At 38.1% G+C, this 20,921-nt stretch overlaps 1 protein-coding gene across 1 annotated transcript in view; it reads right to left on the reverse strand.

Annotated features, from left to right (window-relative positions):
• The window catches only part of LOC126253189 (serine/threonine-protein kinase SMG1), a 395,243-nt gene that overhangs the window by 10,081 nt on the left and 364,241 nt on the right, over positions 1–20,921 (reverse strand). Inside the window, exons 45-52 of the mRNA XM_049954353.1 lie at positions 20,346–20,531; positions 19,807–20,079; positions 16,886–17,150; positions 13,410–13,700; positions 4,962–5,284; positions 2,967–3,114; positions 1,729–1,889; positions 1,469–1,631 (exon numbers count right to left, since the gene is read on the reverse strand). Coding sequence (XP_049810310.1) covers positions 1,469–1,631; positions 1,729–1,889; positions 2,967–3,114; positions 4,962–5,284; positions 13,410–13,700; positions 16,886–17,150; positions 19,807–20,079; positions 20,346–20,531 — 1,810 coding nt within the window. The remainder of the gene's footprint in view (positions 1–1,468; positions 1,632–1,728; positions 1,890–2,966; positions 3,115–4,961; positions 5,285–13,409; positions 13,701–16,885; positions 17,151–19,806; positions 20,080–20,345; positions 20,532–20,921) is intronic.

Consider the following 20,921-nt stretch of genomic DNA (forward strand, 5'->3'; position numbering starts at 1 on the left):
GAGATCCTGCTGGCGGCATATGTTTTGGTCCTGGCAGTTCTTGAAATGGATGTGGTAATGGCTGTAGTGTTTTAGGCGCAATTGCTTCAGTGTATTGTACATCTTCCATTTCGTCTTCACTTTCGTTCACAATATCGTCAAGTACATCACTGTCACTTTCCGAACTGTTACTACCTTCGCTAAAACACACTGTATAACTAGTACATTCTAAAAGTTCACAAATTTCTTCGTTGGTAAGCCCTCTGCTGTGGCCTGGTGTAGGTCGCATTTTTCACAATAAGCAGAAAAAATAAACAAACTGTAAATGCTTAACGTGAAGAAAAACACACAGAAACAGTGATCAATAACAGTACTGCACAAAAACAAGACGTAGAATGCAATAACAGAATGTAAACATGCACTGCGAAACACAACGTCAATAAACGTAAGATGCAAAAGCGGAATAATCAAAGGTTAATATTTCACAGAAACGATGCTCAATTGTCAATAGCTATCGACCTACACATAGCTTGAGTCAAACAGCATCTGTAACCAGCATGCCAACACCATCTAGCGCCCGATTCTGTAAGATAAACAAGACGATGCAGAGTACTGACAAATCAGCACCCTGACAGTATTAGCGACAGTAGGGGGTGACGATAGACTGTTACCTTGACATTCAAAGGGTTAACAAACTCACTCCAAGAGCACAAATCAGCCACATTTTGACCCACTAAAGGCTTTCCTGCTACTGGAACTTTACATAATTTGTCTCTTGGCAATGGCCATCATTTGACATTGCTTTCATCAGTTCCATACTGCAGACCTGCAGCACAATTAGAACTTTTTTTTTGTTTTTTTTGTTTTTTGTTTTTTTTTTTTTTTTTTTGCAAAAGAAGTAACTTTCTTCTTCAATTTGGCACAAAAATGAAAGCACTTCATTATGGTTCACTAACACAAAAACTTCACAAACTTCGATGAAACAATATGTGAAATTAGAGTGAGCCACAGCTTACTAACTTATACAACAAACCTAAAGCCTTATGCTTTGTTGATATTTGTATAAAATTTATTTTTGTTGCTACAAATATTCGAAAGGCTGCCGAATCCTGAAATGAGCAATACTGAACTTCTGGATGTATTAAAATTCAATAGAGAGAAAATTAGACTTTTCTTCCACCCTCTTTTTTTAATAATGCAGAAGTTTTGACGCCAGTATTTAGCCTTGCACCTGCATAGCACTGCTCACATCTGATGGCAAAATTTAATTGTGGCGGCTCCTAGTGCCATTTTTCAAACTTTCCATTTGCTTTGCACTTGACTCTAAGCTCCACGCTTGTTTTTGGACCCCAAAATCAAAACAAAAAATGGTATGTCCTTAAAATGGACACTTACTTTCAGTGGTACGCTATAGCATGCAACACATGTATTTAATTAATTTTTACCAGCTAAAACATAAATTTTTGAGTCATTCTTAAGATTAACTTACCTATTTTCTCTCCAAAGTAGTCAATTTCTTCTTTTGCTTGCAAAACTCTCTCAACAGTGAAATCTTCTTTTGATAAATCCTTTACAAAATTGGTGAACTGCTCCAAGAAATATCGATAATTTGCCAAATAGTCATTTAAACCAACCAGAGGGCAATCATCAAACTGCAAACACACAGAACAGATGTTACTAAGAACACCGTTTGTATTTGGTCAAAAACCACGTAATGAGAAATCCACAAGGACTATCTTTGCAACATACCTTTGTCATTGACCTCATTAAACTACGGACATCCTGCATTAGTTTCAGGTGGACTGTTTGAAGTTCCCTAACTGACAGAAGTTTTCCTTTTACTGTCTCTTGAGTTTTAAGAACAGTTTCCTGAAGAAGGCTTATCTCTTCCTGCAATGACTTTGCCTTATCTGGAAGTGTTTCAAAAATGTAATATTATACAAGGCTATGGAAACAGAAAACAGAGCAAATGGACAGATTGAAATGTAAACTTGATGCAGTCACATATACTCCATCTCATTTTCCTCCAGTACATGACTACAGGAATATTACATTTGATATCATTTAGAAACTACCACATAGTAAGTTTTAGATTATTTCTGTTACTTTTGTTTGTCAAACTAAAGTCCGATTATGAGAAAATCTGGTTTAATTATATTGCAACGCACTAAATTAAAGCAAAAAACAGTACGGCTCATAGTCGTACAAAACAATTATTAGTCTTTACTTCTGAATACTAGATTATCTTCAAAATGAACTAAAATGTCAGCTAACATACTGATTACAAGTGAAATACTTTTGTTCATCTAAGCATCAATTTGAGCAAACTGTGTCTATACAAAAACCGGGAGATGGCTGGTTGGTTGGGTGAAGGGGACCAAATGGCGAGGTAATTGGTCCCATCGGATGAGGGAAGGATGGGGAAGGAAGTCAGCTGCGCCCTTTTGAAGGAACCAGCCTGGCATTTGCCTGAAGCAATTTTTAGGGGAATCACAGAAAACCTAACTCAGGATGGTTGGACATGGTTTTGAATACTTGTCCTCCCGAATGTGAGTCCAGTGTGCTAACCATAATCAAATGAACAAACAGTAAATAAATATTACTTGATAGTGGAAGTAAGTTCAATGCCTGAAGTATAACGCAAACTAGGCATTCTGCCTTTTCAGCCTCACTGTACACAAATGGTGCCACAAACCAGTTCAGACTTCTAAACAAAATCATCATATCATTTGAATACATTACCTAGTAGTTAGTCAAAGAACCACTGAAAAGGCCAGGAGAGATGCTCATACTCAAATCACCTGATTATTTGATAAGAAGTCTGAACCAGTTACAACACCTTGCGCACGATCCAACAAGGAAATAAATAATGAAGTTTTTCGGGTAATTTCACTGCTCAGTCTCTATACCTGAGAATCACAGTGCCCATTTTTACACTAATGAAAACAAAAAAATTATTCTTCAGGCACCTGCAAATAGTGTCTTACCTGAAATACATATCTCAATATCCTGAATCCATGCCTGGTCCACAGGCCCTGCTGGAGGAAGCAACTGCACCAAGTTCTCTTCTGCTGGTGTAATTGTTTGATTACAGCTAGCTGCCAGCATACAACTTTTCTCACATTGCTCTAGCAGCTGAAAATTACAACGCACAAGCTGTAATATCCAAATAATTTATAAATATATAACTATTTGAAGGTAAAAGAAAAGCTTAAATTCACACCCAGATACCAACAGTACACACACCTACAGTATATGAGTGCACATTGCGTATTTCTGCCAATCTGTGCCAATGACAATTCAGCATGATTTGACCAATGAAAAAAGACCATTGTTAAGTTATACTGAAATTTTGTCAAAGCTGGAGTTGATTTTTGGAAGATTAGGTTGTGAAGTATTCCAGGGATGATTCAAGAAGAAATTAGGAATTGTTCATGATCAAGGAAAACTACTGCAACCAAGGGATTTTCACGGTTAGAAGGTAGAGGCTGGAGGTTGGAGTTGGCAAGTCCAGAAGTCTGGTAAAAACAGCCACATTTTCCAGAAGGAAGAAAGAAGATTAAGGTTTAATGTCCTGTTAACATCAAGGTCATCAGAGATGGAGGGCAAGCTCAGATGGTCTCAAGAATATGTAAGGAAATTGGCAGTGCCCTTTCAAGGGAACCACCCTGGTATTTGCCTGTTGCGATTTAGGGAAATTCTGGAAAATATAAATCAGGATGGTCAGACACTGATGAATAGTCATCGTCCCTAATGCAAGTCGGGTGCTAACTACTATGCCACCTCGCACAGACACATTTTACGGCACAGGACAAGAATGTTCTGCTCAAATCAATCTCTGATATGATAGAATTTACAGGATGGAAACAGACAACAATGAGAATAAGAAGCCACTTATCTGGCTTAAATACATAAAGTTGTACATAGAATTTCACTAATTTTAGAGCTATCACTGGTTTATCACATCAACCTTTACAACAACAGGGCTCATTGGCACAAAAGTATGAATGCCATTGAATAATTAAAAAGAACCAATTTAATCACAAATTTATAAAAATAAAATTTATTAGCACAAGTTTTTATGACCTTTGCATAAAAATTTAGTGCATGACATTTGATTATTATATGTGGCAGGAGTTTCCAAGAATGAGATAATTACAGGAAAGGCCACACATTACACACTCCCAGCTGCCACGCTTTTACACTACAAATAAGGAGCAACATGCAGATTGCTCACTCAACCATGAGTTGAGTGGGTCTTCCTCACAAAATCAGGCTTGACATTGTACTTAAAAACATTGACTATTTAACAGAAATAATGTTTGGAGAACACAAATTTACATTCTCAAAATCTGATGATTAATGGTAAATCTCATATAAAGATGTGAAACAAATACTAACAAAGAGATAGAGGGGCTGGCTCTATCTCTTTGTTAGTATTTGTTTCACATTCTCAAAATCTAATATACGACAGTCTCTGGGTAAAAATTTCAGTTTTAAACTAGGTTTCAATCAATCCTCTATGAACTGATGCCATGACTGACTTGTGTATCCACACCAACTATTTTTATTCAATGAAGTTTAACTTAAAAATCTTCAACAAGTAGTTAATTCTAACAAAGGAGAGAGTTAGCAACAACACGGGAAGGACAGGTTGCTACTCACCACGCAGAAGAGATGTTCAGTCACTGACACGCACAGTGGATAAAAGTTTGCTAAATATTAAGACCAGTGCTTTGCCTGAAAGCTTAATATTTTAGCAGTCTTTTTCGATGTCCCTGTCTGGGACTCAATGTCTATGTGGTTACTAGCAATCTATCCACTTCATATTATTATTATTCCATCCTGGACTTTCCAAAGGAATGAGTTAATAACTTGCAGTAAGTATTAAAAAGGAGGAGAAGGATAAAATAGTCAGTAATCAATCTGCTGATTGTTTTAAAGATATTATTAATGGAAGTCTGTTATGAAAGTACTAATACCTGCAGGAAACCAGCATCCTGTGAGACTGCTTCTGATGTTCGAGTACGGAGAGCTTCATGATGTAGCAGAGCATTGCAAGTTGAACCTATCAGCGATGCAAGACGTTGGTCTTGTGCCATACGTTCATTGGCAGCTGCTACTGCTTCACCAAATGCTGCCAGCACTTCAGCTAATGCAGGGTTAGCACCTGCTGCCCATTTCAGTCTTTGCTCTACACTGGCAACCAAGGTATTTTGTTGCTCACGAGCCTCTGTCAGCCTTGTCTGTAATGCCAGGAGTGCTGAAGATGCCTTGCGTAGCTCCAACATAAAACTTGAACGGCCTGTAACACCCAAATACCAATTATCAGTCAAACTTATAAAATGATCTTTTTTAAAAAAATCACAGCAGCATACAAATCTACATACTACTGAAAGGTCAGCTATCTCAGACAAGAAACCCAACAATTAAAACTAATAACACTTTCATATCACTTAGCAACATCTGCAGATATCTGGCAGTCTGGTTCAATGAAAGCAGGCATTTTATGACACACATTAAGATATTCACAGAAAAGCCAGTGAAAATTATGCACGTTTGTGGGAGAAGGTACCATGAATTACAAGCCATCATCACATGGCATTAAGGCATATCAAAACACTGTCTTCAATGCCGTAGTTGGCTTCGCAGTTAGTGTACAAGCACATCAGCTGATTTGAGAACTGAGCTCAATCATCACGCACGTACAAAGGGGCCTTCCATACGACACCTGTCAAAGCTATACTGGTAGTACTGAAAATCTACCCAATCAATACTGGAGTACATTTACACATCAGAAGGAATTTACAGCATGAAAAATGTGAAGAAATTTGTAATTATGTAATTATTTCCTAAGAGTACGCTGAGTACTACATGCAGTATTGCGCAATTCTTCTGAATGTCACAAAAAAGACAAAAACCATATACTAGGTGCAGAAACCTAAAATTTCTATTTGAAGCATTATTAAGCACGAAATGAGTAAGCTCTGAAAGGCAAATGATACTGAACTCCCAAATGACAGTAGTAGCGAGACAATGAATTTTTCCTAACACAAGCTGAAAATACAGAAATAATAAATTGTCCTTAAAAGCAGATAAAAGTACTTAGATAGGCACTGCATACTCCACCAAAATGTATCAGTATTGCCAACTCATCTGTTCGAGAATTCACAAAAATAACCAGGTCACTAAAAAGTAGTAACTCTTCTTGCAATTTTAGTATCTCTGCCAAAGTACAAAACTCGTGCACTGGCTTGATAATACCACTTTGGAGTTACCTTTGTAACAATCTGATGAGTCAAGATATTTTCCCACTAGACTGAACATGTTTAATTAACAACAGTTCATAAAAGTGGAGATAAGCAACTGACCTCTAATTATAGACCAATATCCCTCCTTCCCAGTCCACAAAAATTTTTGTGAAGTTGCTTACAACAAAGCCATATTTACGGGAATAACATTTTAACAACAGATCAGCTTGGATTCCATAAAGGGTTCTCTACTGAGAATGCAATATATGATCTCACAAACTCATTCTAATAAAAGTAACAATAAAAATTACCCAGTCGACATTGTCTGTGATCTTGGAAAGGCCTTTGACTGTGTACATCACAAAAATCTACTAGGGAAATTAAAAGTGTGTAGCATTAAGTATCTGACCGAAGCATGGATGGAATCATATTTTAACAACAGAATAAGAATCTTTATTAGCCGTTCGGTATTTTCTTATACAATGGGCTTCGTAAATGAGTTCAATTACAGTATATTTTTATAACAATGTATATATAAATCCTATGAATGTTAGTGTAGTACAATAGCACACATTTTATTTATTGTTAATTTTACAATAAAAAAGAAAACATTATACAAATATATATTAAGTGGGGAGTGTTCATGTTGATGACATTATGTCATTATCATATACATGCTGATAACACTATGTCACTATCTTAAGATATTGATACAAATATACAGCACTTGAAATAGGTCTATTATGCCTATATGTTAGATACTGTTTTTCCAAATTTAGGTCCTACTACAAGCAGAGGTACCTTTCCCCAAGTTAAAACAGCAAATCTGCCATATTACAATCTTTATATTCATCAACTGAGTAAAATGCTTTGCCTCTGAGCCATTGACCCAATGTTGTCTTAAATTTATTTTTAGATACTGTCTGTACCATTTTAGGGAGCATATTGAACAGTTTGAGGCCTACATATTTATAACTATTATGTATCTTGGACAATATAGAGCAGGGCTTCCCAACCTTTTCAGCTGGCAGACCCCTTCTACAGTTGAAAATCTATGGCGGACCCCTAGTCAGTCAAGAGCACAGTAACTTTAAATTTCAGAGCGAAACCCATGGGAACTGAAAGCTTCTTAATGAAAGTGCCATGGTCCCAATGACACCCCCCCCCCCCCCCCAAGTATCAATAGTCTTTGGAGCTTCTTGTGAGTGTTCTTCCTTTGGTCGTCCTCCCTCCTCATTCATTTCAACTGGAAACTTTCCTTGTTGTGAAGGCGATGGAGAAACCGCTCCCTTCTTCAATGATCCTGACTTCAGCCACGGATCCATGTTAGAAGTAATAAACTGGTCAAAAATCGACTTATGAAATAGGTAATGCACTGACAAAGCAAGTTTAACATTTAACGATGCCTGAAGCCGCATATGTGCCAGCGAGTGCTGTGATTGGTCGACAAAGCTCGCTCCGTGCATGCATAAAAGGTTTCAGCGCGTCTAGCGCAGTGAGCCGGCGCACAAACGACCCCCGTATAGTTGCGAAACAGTCGATCAGAGAAGCTGCATTCTCCGGCACTAAACTGTGTATGCGTTCTCACTTAGGAACGGCAAAGGCTGCTTGGGATACAACCTGAAGTAAAAGTACACGTTTTTCACACACACACACACACACACACACACACACACACACACACACACACACACACACACAAAAGTGATGAATTTGATTTTCACATTTTTATTCAATAATTTTACTCATTATTTTACACGATTTGGAGAAAGGTGGCTGCGGACCCCTAAGGGGTCCGCGGACCACACGTTGGGAAGTCCTGATCTAGAGTATGGCAGATCAATTGTGTGTTTCGTCTTGTATTATGGGTGTGGAGAGATGACCTAAGGGGATATTGAGCTATGTTTTCTTTTACGTGTAATAAGCAATAATAGATGTACAAACAAAGAACTGTCATGCTAAGTTTTTTGAAATGTTCCCTGCATGTATCCCTAGGAGATAAACCCACGATACATCGAAGTGCTTTTTTTTGCCATCTGAAAATTGATACTGAATTGAGAAAATTCCCCAAAGCAGAGAATAGATGGTTACATTAGCTAACGATTTCACAGAAATAATAATAATTTCAGAGTATAGAAACATTAAATGTTTGGTGTCACAAGGTTTGGTCCTTGGCCCACTCCCGCTCTTTGTCTACACAAATCATTTACCAGTGACATTGGGGAACTCTTCAGAAACTAATATCTGCTGATGACGCATGTATATTGGTTTAAGGGCTCACACACATCCATACCAGACATAGCCATGAGAATAATGGAACAGGCTTGCAACAGTTTCATAGTCAACAGCTTAATAGCAAATCTTGCAAAATTCCATTAAGCAAGGCATTAAGCAGGCACAAACACAATTATGGAGTATATGTCTTGGCATGTGTTAGAGTCCCTAGGTCTCTGCAGAGGCTTCCGCAATTCCAAACAAATTAGAAGTGACTTACAGGCACCAAAAGTTGGTATCTATGGGCATATACTGGACGAGGCGCCATGTGTGAAGTTCCTGGGTATCCAGATGGATAGTAAACTTTAGTGTCACCGGCTCGAGTGCAACATGGCATTTTCTGAATATCAAAACAATATTTCCACTTTCTATATGTTGTCTTCAGTTTCTGCGCAGACTAATCTACATGATACTTAATGGAAAAATTTTAAAACTGTTCACTGACTTCACAGAAAGCAGGAAATTTCAAGGATTTTCTGATGGGGCTTTTGCCAAGGTCAAACTGTTTTAGGCTTCTCGCATAGCTCTTATTAGGAATGCACAACTTGCCACTACAATTTTGTATCTGTTTCCCTACACTGTATTCTGCAGTATGACCAGTGTACCTCTACATCACCCGGAATGTGAGACATTCCTTTTGTCTATTCTTGGAGCTTCCATATCATTGTGTGAAATTCCACTCCCAGCCAAGGTCAGAATTCATGCACTCTTTGCTACAGGTAGTATACAAGACACATTACGTGACACTGCTCTGCACATTTACTCAGAAATGTTTATTAGCAGCTCTGGATAAATCCTCTGCACAGCTAGACAATGAAATGAATCTAAATAAGGGACACCAGACTTGGTTTGAGCCACAAGAAACAAAAGTTCTCACTACAGCAAAGTCAATAATTCTGAGCCCTGTACTTGCGTAATTACTCTCTGGATGATTCTTAGATCTGACAATTGGGTAGACTGGAGTATGTACACTGCTAACAGTTCACACATCACCTCCAGCTGGCTCACAGCAACTTCAACCTACAATCTCTACAAACACGAAACAGGATAATAGGTTGAAGCTGATAAAGAGAAAGTCACAAAAACATCATACTCTAATTTCCTTGAAAACAAGTGGAATTTATTGACTTCAATTACACTTTACCAATTCCACTTTGACAAACACAAACTAATGACTGGTCAGCAGCTTTAGCACATGTACACTGGGGTATTTTGCTCTCTGAAGTAGGTCCCCCTCATGTATTAGCCATCAACACAGCCATACAGCTTATCTTAATCATGCTGTAGCCAGGTAGCTTTTATTTAAAAAATTATGTACAGTCACAGTCTTTGTACTGTTGTGCTTTGATTGTTGCACTGTTAAGAGGCAGTGTGAACATGGCTGATGCTGCTCGCTGCTTTGTGGTGAAAAATGCACGTGGAATACCATTAAAAAAAAGGCAAGAAAAAGGTTCTCAACTTTTTCACAAGTTTACAGAAAAATACTGGTTTTGAATTTTTCCAGAGAACTGTTTTTGCTAAAGTGAAGGAGCTTTCATAACAGGATACACATAGCTCAGTCGGCATTGTCATACAACTGGAATGTGGCACATTCCATTGATCAATGGTTCAAACCTAACATTGATCTTCTCAAATGTAAACATCAAATTTATGCTAATTAACATATACGTAATCATAATTTTTTATGAAAAATGCATATCATTTTATTTCTAATTACAAACTACATGCAAAATTTCAGTTCTAACTGCAGACATGTAAGTTCTTGATTATCAATATTTTATGAAAGCTTTTTTATAAAGATTGTTTAAATTAAGAAAACATAACATTCCATTTTAGGAAAAAAAATGAAAAATCAAATACTCTTTATTTGAACTATATCCATTGTTTTATACCACAGATGTGGTCTTTCACGAGCCAGAATAAATAAGAATTGTAGAAAGATGGAAACAATTTTCACAGCACTGAGAACTCCATGTGGATGCTACAATTTTACAGTTGCCACTGTACCAGTGGAATATGACCCAAACAGAAGTGATCTGGAGCCAAAATAAGGGATCTGTCACAAGTAATATCATGACATTTAAGCTGCCAGACGTACTGCAACTAATGCATGAAGCTATGTCACAAGTCACTGGCAAATGCAGGCAGGAAGCAGAAATGTACGTCAAAAGAAGGGGAGAAAATCTGTCACTTGGGTAGCTTGGTGGATTCCGTTGTTGACTGACTCATTATCAATGTAACAGATAATAGTTTTAGTACTGAAATGTATTTCTTGGATTCGGATATGGAAGGAGTTCAGAGATTACCAGACAGCTGACTGTAAATATTACCTTCAGCATTTAGCGATGTTATGGAAAGTAATGTTGCTACTCATCATATAGCGGAGATGCAGATAGGCACAACAGACAGACTGTCACACGTAAGCTTTCAGCCAACAAGGCCTTTGTCAAAAATACACACACACACACACACACACACACACACACACACACACACACACACACACCTCATACAAACGGAACACACTACTGCAGTAATGCCACACATGGCTTCAGCTGCCAGAGACTGCAGTCATGTGTGTGTGTGAGTTGTGTGTGTGTGTGTGTGTGTGTGTGTGTGTGTGTGTGTGGTCTATTTTTGACAAAGGCTTTGTTGGCAGAAAGCTTATTTGTGACAGTCTTTATGTTGGGCCTATCTGCGACTCAGCATCTCCGCTATATGGTGAGTAGCAATTTTCCTGTTCATAATATTGCTACATTCCATACTGGATTCTTCATTGTTTGACCCTCAGTATTTAATTAAAACAGTGAAATCCCCACAATACACTTTTCCATTAACATAGTTCACACAGAAAAATTACCCTGTGTTTAATTTAGGCATTTTCATCACTTCCATTACTATTTACAACACTATGTAGTTATGAACGAAAGCATATTATGTTTTCCGTCCAGTCCCCTAACAAGCATATTGCCAGCATTTTGCCATACATTATTCCATTCTGTTTAAAAATTGAATGACATTCGAAGCTATAATGTTTCCCTGCTAATCTCTTTTATGTCTTAACTGCAACTATTCACATCACTGCAGGTTAGTTGGACCAGTGCCACCAAGTTAAATGCACTGGTAAAGCTGTTACCCTGTATTATCATTGACTCAACCTGCACATAATACACTGTATGACAACTATCCTTATAATCATACTTGACTGTACTCAAGTTAGCTAGCCTTCTGCTCCACGTGAAGCACAACCCAATGAGATTACAGCAAATGTGAAAAATACATGTTGTAATGTTTACATCAGATTTATTCTTAGCTAACCACTGGACATGAGATTGATATTCTTTTTGCCTACTCAGCACATAAACAGTAACATGCCTTCACCTTCTCTTAAGATTTTTATACAAGAAAATAATTTTGTAAAATTCTAAGGGTCACTGACTATCTACTTCAAAAACACATTTCAAAAACCTCCCTCTAACTCTATCGGCTGACTCCTCAGTTTTGACAGTTCCCAACCCCATCACAGAATTATTTAACATTTAGCTCATACAGTCTATCTGCTTCAGGGTCAGAATTAAGGCACTTCCATTGGCTATTTCCCACTGCTGGTAAGAGCAGTCTTCAGTGAAGTACTGCTTCCTAACAGGACTTTTACAACTTTCTTACCAATATGTGCTGAAAAACACCCACCTCTGTGGAAAGTCACAAGCCTTATGTCAGCCTAATAAGGTCAGACATCCCATAATCCATTTAGACACTATGTAAAGACTAGCCCACCCTGGCCCGACTGAACGAAATCCAACTTCCTCTGGATATCACAAGCAGACTGTTGCACACAGTAGCAATTCAGTGAGAACAAAAGTGCAGCCAGGAAATGATGTATTCCTGTTTTCAAATTACTGTTTGACTAATGTGTCAATCTTCAAGAAAGCATGAACATCTAATTATTAAAAGGAGTTCATTGCTGGTTGTTTTCATCCACATGTGATCACAGTTTGATTAATTTATACCCTTGCTAGACTTTATGCTTCTGCTTGTTACTATTAACACACCACCTACTGGAGAGTGGAAACTATTTGTGATACATGTTCCATGTGATGTTACTAATCTCCCTACTTTCGACTATAGGGTTTAACTAATTCGTGTGTGATGATGATCAAAGCTTACTACTTTGTTGGAGAAAGGTAAGTTCTGGTACCTAGCAGCGTACAGTAACATTTCAGTATTTTTTTCTCAATACATTTGAATGCTGATTGGTTTTAATAATAGGTCTCTTAGGTGATGTCTTTCTGTCAGCTTCTTATGACTGAAGCCTGCACTTTCCTGCTGTGTCACTCCACTCAGTGCCACACTACCTCCACACTTTGCAATTTAATGTTGAGTAGCAGGAAGTTAAACTAACACTGTTAATCATCTGAAAGTTGCTAGCATGGCAAGTACTCAATTCATAGCATATAAACAAAGCGTACGCTCTCAGTTCTATGAGATTTAACTTGAGTTTGGATTGGTTATTTGAATGATGCAGGTAACAATACCACATTTATGAGTATAAAGGTAAGCCTGTCATCAACCTGAACATTGGGTTGAATACTACAGAGTTTGTGTACAGTTCTATTGAAGGTAGTATGCCAATGTCTTTCTCTTATCTTTGAACTGACTGACTAATCCAATTGTAGGGAGAACTATATTTTAAAGCAGGCTCTCCAAACCCTAGTATAACTCAGAATTTTTCACATTAACGAACAGTGACTTAGATGAAATATGCAATAAGTGACAGATAAAAAAAAATATTATTAACTGAGGGTCAAACATCAAACTTTTGGATCCATAATCTGGCACCTAACATCTGAACCATACATTGAGTACATGATAAATTCAACTACACAAAAAATGAATGATACTAACTTAGCTGTGGTGATGTCTGAGCAAGTGCATCTTCGTGCAGCCAAGCATGTGCCGTAGCCTGCAACTGCAGCCTGCGCAGCGTTGACCGTCTTGCCTCGATGTCGCGCTGCAAATGTCTGGCAACTTCCCGCCGCCGCCAAGCTGCCTCCAGTGAACTTGTTAAACTCGATGCCTGGGCTAGTGTGTTACCTCCCACCAAACCTCTTTTCAGAGCAGCTTCCACAGCCTTGCGACACAGCTCCTCCAATGACACTTTGCTCTCTGCTCCAATGTCCCGCTGCTCCACTTCACCTGGTGAACACAGCAGTATCATCATTTCCTTTTGGTCTCAACAGTTAAAAACGTACATACCATGAGAAAACAAATAAACTGAGCTGGTTTCAGTGCTTACTTAAACATTCATAAATAATTTGAAACAAACAGTATGCTAATGCATTCATATACACATTTAAGTATTGTATAAAAAAGTAGAGACTAGTCAATCAAATCTGGCAATGTATGAGGGTTGGAACTTTAATAGTGGCAACTATTTATTCACAACTGATACAGAAGAGTTACATGTTTGCACCTGTTACTGTCCTTCAAAGTAGTCACCAGAATTGTGTAGAACCCGTTGCCAGTGATGTGGAAGGCGTAGTATACTATTAGCAGAGTCTGTTCTGGTGATGGTGCGAATGGAGCGGTCTACTGCCTGTCGAATCTCTGGAACAGTTCTGCAGTGAATGCCATGAGGTGGTTCCTTCATCTTTGGAATCAAATGAAAGTCACAAGGACTTAAGTCATATCACTGTTAATTTTTGGAGCACCACCTGTGACCAGCTTTGCGAAAGAAGCGGTGACACTTTCTGCACAACCTTTTATTTGATTCCAAAGATGAAGGAACCACTTTGTGGCATTCGCTTCAGAACTGTTCCAGAAATTTGACAGGCAGTATACCACTCCATTCACACCATTAACAGAACAGGCTCCGCTAACGGTATACTACATCTTCCACATCAATGGCAATGGGTTCTACACAACACTGGTGATTACTTTGAAGGACAGTAACATGTGCAAATGTGTAACTCTTTTGTATCGGTTGCGAATAAATAGTTGCCACTATTTAAGTTCCAACCCTCGTATGTTTCAAGGATGTGTGACCTGTATAAAAGGCCTATTTCTGTTATGATTACCTAATCTTCACCTGCTTTTTGTCATTGTGTTCAAATGAAAACATGTTCCTGCAACATTTATTAATTTTAATAGAAATCAGTAAACTCAGAAGTTACACTGAGGTAATGGAAGTCATGGGGTACCTCCTAATATGATGTTGAACCTCCTTTTTCCTGGTGTAGTGCAGCAACTTTATGTTATGTGGACTCGACAAGTTGTTAGTGGTCCCCTGCATAAATAATGAGCCATACTGCCTTTATAGCTGTCCATAATTGCGTAAAATGTTGCTTGTGCAGGATTTTTTTGCACAAATTGACCTCTCAATTATGTCCAATGACACTTTGATGGGATTCATATAAGGCAATTTGGGTGGCCAAGACATTCACTCAAACTGTCCAAGATTTTCTTCAAATCAACTATGAACCATTGTGGCGTTCAGTCTATGAATGCCTGTAAATGGTCTCCAAGTAGCTGAACACAAACATTTCCAGTCAATGCAGAGGATCCAGTCCATTCCATGTAAACACAGCCCACACCATTATGGAGCCACCACCTGCTTGCACAGTGCCTTGTTGACAACCTGAGTCCATGGCTTTGTGGGGTCACTCAAATCCTACAATGGGTCTTACCAACTGAAATGGGGACTCATCTGACCAGTCTGTGGTTTTCCAGTCGTATAGGGGTCCCTGATGCAGTCACAAGCCCAGAAGGAATGCTGCAGGTGATCGCCATGTTGTTAGCAAAGGCACTAGCATAGAATGTCTGATGCAATAGCCCATTAATGCCAAATTCTGCTACACTGTCCTAACGGATATGTTTGTTGTACATCCAACATTGACTTCTGCAGTTAATTCACTCAGTGTTGCTTGTCTGTTGGCACTGACAGCTCTACACAAATATCTCTGCTCTTGGTCATTAAGTGAAGTCCGCTGGCCACCGAGTTGTCCATGGTGAGGGGTAATGTCTGAAATTTGGTGTTCTCGGCACACTCTTTACACTGTGGATCCCAAAATATTAAATTCCCTAACAGTTTCCTAAATGGAATGTCCTACACATGTAACTCCAACTACCATTCCGCATGCAAAGTCTGTTAGTCCTCACTGTGAACCTATAATCACGTCGGAAATTGTTTCACATGAACCACCTGGGTACAAATAACAGCTCTGATTATGCACTGCTCTTTTCTATCTTGTGTGAATGACACTACTGCCACCTGTATGTGTGCACATCACAATCCCGTGAGTTTTGTAACCTCAATGTATATGTAGAAATTCTTCCCCTTTAATGGCCAATTTTTTTTCATCAGTTCAGAAATTCAGACACAATATAAATATTCTTTAGGATGACCTTCTCAGTGTCCAAAAATAGCTGCTATCAACGAAACTATGCTTCACCATTGGGGAGTAAGCAGAGATGATATCTGCACCATTTTCTATCACATTCATGTTCTCCTGGATTTGAATCAATGACCCTCTTTTTAACATGCTTCAGTATCTCCTTGTTAGGGAGATTTGTGATGTGTGGATACTACACAGTATATTCTAGAAGCAGAACATCCCCTTGCAAAATCTATTGCAGTTAACTGTTCATATGAAGTAAACTGCTTTTGACTGGTAAGTCATTTCCAATAACACACAGATAATTCTTGACATACAGTTGCATCAGAATATGCAAGGATGCCTCATTTACAAGACGCTTCTGGTAGCAGTCTCATGTAAATAGTGACTCCCCCATATGCAGACTTACATTAAAAACTATCCATGTAAGATTTCACATATGAATTTAACTGGAAAAAATGTTTCTCAAAGAAGAAAGCTACATCAAAGAACAATAATTTCTTTGTTGATTTTCTTGTTTTAAAGTCTTATATTGACTTATTTCAACTCCCAATCTTTTCATCTATATTTTTTTTGAAACTGCATATATCAAGTTACTTTTAACTAGTAGAATCATGGAAACTACACTCTACCGTCATTAGTTCTTCACTGCTTTCTTTTTCCCCTTTTGCCTCACACATTACATGTGACATATTCTCTATTTTGACCTCTCGATAGAGTCACAAATCCTCTTCCAATTCTCTTATCTGCACCATTTCTGGAGAACAAAGACAGAGCTTAAAATTTGAAAGTTACTGTTGTAAAATGATTCTTTTCTGAGCACTCTCCCATCTGTTCCACTTAAATGAAGAATAAAAACCTGAAAGATACACATTAACTTCTTTTTACAGCCCCTGAAAGCCACATGCTAATATTTCAGCAAGCACATAACACTGAAGGCATTCAAAGAGATAATTATTTCATCATACTGTAAATGTTAATTCATACCTGATACATTGAGACCAATACGCTGAAGCAATAGGCATAATGTTATTGCCAATGTCTGAGATGCAACTCCAAGAAGTTGTCGTCCTACATAGTCCGCAGTGAAGCGACGAACAGGTTTGCTGAGACGATCGTCATCGTGTGGCATGCTACCACCATTAGCAGTTGTCTGGCCACACAGTGAAAAGAACTCTTGCATAGTCTGCAAACGTTTCACCAGAAACACGTCTTCCAGCACGGCACGTGCCTGTTCTTTAAACACAGGGGCCTGCAAAAGATAACATTCAAGCTTCATCTCATTATTTCTAAATGACCAAATAATAAAAGTACAGCCACACACTGCAGTAAAAGACAGATAACATCCAACAAGTAATTTTATTTGAAAACATATTGAATCTGTCTAGTGTACTTCTGTACATGAAAGAAAGAACCTACAGGGTGACAATTACTGAATTTGTTTTAACTTTGGAACACTGCATTAGGATGTTCAAACTGCACATTTGACCATGGGGCATTATGGAAATTAGTATGTGCATGTGCACGCGCCTTGTTTGGTTTAGTGACTTTCATTTGGGTGCATTCATCGATAAGCAAAATCTGCAAATTGGGGGACTGAGAATCCGCATTTTGCGATCGAGAAGTCTCTTCACCCTCAACAGTGACGGTGTGGTGTGCTATGCTATGTCCATTCATGGAATAATCAGTGTGATATTTCTTGATGGCACGGTGACTACCAGATGGTACGTGAAGGTTTTGGAAGATGATTTTATCCCCATTATTCAAAGTGACCCTGATTGAGACAAGATGTGGTTCATGCAAGGCGGGTCTCAACCCCATCGAAGCAGGAGAGTGTTCAATGTCCTGGAGGAGCACTTTGGGGACTGTATTGTGGAATTGATTGGCTGTTATATTCTCCGGATCTGAACTCACGTGACTCCTTTTTGTGAGGCTATATTGAAGATAAGGTGTAAATCAATAACCCCAAAACCATTGCTGAGCTGAAAACAGCCATTCAGAAAGACATCGACAGCATCGATGTTCCAACGCTTCAGCGGGTCATGTAGAATGTCGCTACTTGTCTGTGCCAATGATGGCAGGCACATCGAACATGTCACAACCTAAATCCAAATATCTGTAGTGATGTTTACATGTTGAATAAAGTGTGTGCACACTGTAGTTTGTAACTAATTTACATTTTCTTCATGTATTCTAATGATTGCCACCCTGTATAATACAGAACATAGTCAAGATAGAAACAAAGCACACAAAAGCAATGTGCACAGAAGCTGAATTTGGTGACTAGATTGAGCAGCCACCTGCAGTACAAAAATTCTTCTTTATGTTTACTGCTCACTGCATTAGAGCTGTTTAAGGAACGGTATGCTCTTAAAAATAGTTGTCTTATGGATACAGAATAATTTATTGTTTGTGTGTGTGTGTGTGTGTGTGTGTGTGTGTGTGTGTGAGATCAAAGAATAACTGAAAGCTAGCAAGTTTTCTTTCTTTTGTGTGTGCCTATTGATAACTCAATGCTTCTGCTTTTCAGTGATTGGTCCCATTTAATTCTGAAACATTTAGTAAAGAAAGAGTTGGGTACTGGGAATGTATTTCATGCCTCAGTTTGATTTATTTCAGCCTTTTATAATACTGCAGTGATACTTCAGAGTGAGGTTTTATGCAGCTACAAAGAGCACCAGGTCTCCTTAGAGTCACAAAATACTTCTGTAAGAGAAGATCAGTAAGATGCCTAAAAATGATTGAAGAAATGGTAGAGTTCTTGCAACTGAGTTTTCTTCACAGCAGAAAGAACTTTACAGACACGGAAAGCAAAAATTGAATATTCTATAACTGACACTGTGGAAGAACTTAAAAGGGACAGTTTTGGTAGGAACCTCACCATCTGCAATAAAATATGTATATGTCTAGATCAATACTCACCAAACAGGAGAGCCGTTGAGCAACTGAGAGGCACACTGAAATTATTTCAGTTCACTTGCTAGTGCACACCTACATGGGGCAACACAAAGTGTACACATACAATGTGTTAATAGTAATCCAGCCTTGACATCAAGAAAGGCAGAGTTTGCTAACTCATACCACAGCACTCAAAACAGAGTACTTTTCACAAGGTGCTTGTCTTAGCAACCTTTTTACAGGGTCTTGACAGTACATGAAGTACAAATCACGGACACAGAAAAAGCAACACATTTGTGATCCATCATAAGTTACTGTATTCTGAACAACTTCACAGATCAAAATTGATAAACTCTTTTTTTTCCTGAAATAGACAATTATAGCACATATGTATCTGCAAATGCTGGCAAACTGGTTTATACCACAGCTGAAGTTGAGTGTGAGGACTTTTTCTATCAACAGGATGTAGTTCCACTTTTTTCTATATAACCGTGAATTCGTAACTAGAAATCTGAGAAACTTGAAATGATGACTGACAACAAATACCCGACAGGAACCTTAACATTCACCTCACTTAAATCCGTGCATTTTTTTTTTACAATGTAGGTTAAGTAAAATGTGGACAGTTGTGCCATCTTTGTCAGCAAATCAATTGGATTTTGAGCTAACAACAACACATCTGAAGAGACTGATACACACATTTTACACTATGTATGATATAACTAACTGATTACTATATATGCAGAATCAGCAATGGGGGGAAAAACTGAGCATTTTCCAACAAAACTCTCCTTCTGTATGATAGTTAAGAACCACAATTATGTGTAAAAATTAAATAAACAAAAATAAAATATGACTATGGTACATTAGTGTAACCACTTCAATAATCTGTAGTCATCTTGTACTATGCAGACTATTAACAACAGACGTACATGTGTGTGTGTGTGTGTGTGTGTGTGTGTGTGTGTGTGTGTGTTCACTTGCTCAAGTGAATCAAGATGGTTACTTACAGACATAGCTTTTGCATCTCTAATCTGATCCACCTTTCGCCAGGATACAGGGGTATCCAATGTTTCCAATGTAGCAACTAGGGCATTTCCATCAAGTTGTAATTTCTCAAACAGTCCATTGAAACCCATGAGCAGCATGAGGCCGGGTGCAAGAGCATCTTCATTATTGGCCTCCAATACAGATGGCTGCGCCATATTTGCTGGACGTAGAAGCATCCCCTCAAACCTTGCCCGCAACTGTGCCACAAGCTCCCGAGATACACCATGTGGAGACTGTAAAATAACTTTTATCTTGAATCACGATATTAAGAACACAATATGTAATATAGTTTCTAAACAAATCTTGACAGCGATAAGTCCATTACAGACAACCTTGTAACACACAGATCATCACGTACTGACTTTTCAACAGATGGAAACAAAAGCCATGTAATATAATAATATATCCAGTTATTTTAACAATTCTATTATATTGGAGACCTAACTGCAAATCAAAATAAGCACGCATAACAAATAGAATACGTGGTTGCATTACTCACATCCATTTCCATTATTATGTAACGAAGATGTATCTCCAGCTGTGCTAATATATCATGCAGAGGAATGCCCACACTAGCAATAATATCATTTAGTTCACATATCATGTTCAGAACAGTTGGGTCTTCTGTTTGAATTGTCTTTAATGCTTCTGGAAGAATAATTGTATGAAAATTGAAGTTCAGCTCCTGAAAAACAATTGGAATAACAACTTTGATTACACAATTTGAAAAAGTTGTATGTGCACATCTCGCGTGCATGCGAATGCACGTTTCAGCTCTCTCACAACAATGCTATTTTTGACAATAAGAGAAAGGTTGAGGAATTACCATGCATTACATAAAGCAATTTAAAAATATGCATTCAGTTAATAACTTTATGTTTTCAGTCAGGTACTTTTTCCAAGTCAACACGGCATGATGAATTTTAAACACAGACAAATGACTCAGTAAATATAGGAATAACTGGTGGTATCTGGCCACATTGTGTACGACTTTGGTGCTGCAATCCTCCTACAATCAAACCATTTCAAATTGAACATCTCACAAATATAATTAGCAATATACCATCCTGTGCAC

This window comes from Schistocerca nitens, chromosome 4, assembly GCF_023898315.1.
Source record: "Schistocerca nitens isolate TAMUIC-IGC-003100 chromosome 4, iqSchNite1.1, whole genome shotgun sequence".
NCBI lineage: Eukaryota > Metazoa > Arthropoda > Insecta > Orthoptera > Acrididae > Schistocerca > Schistocerca nitens.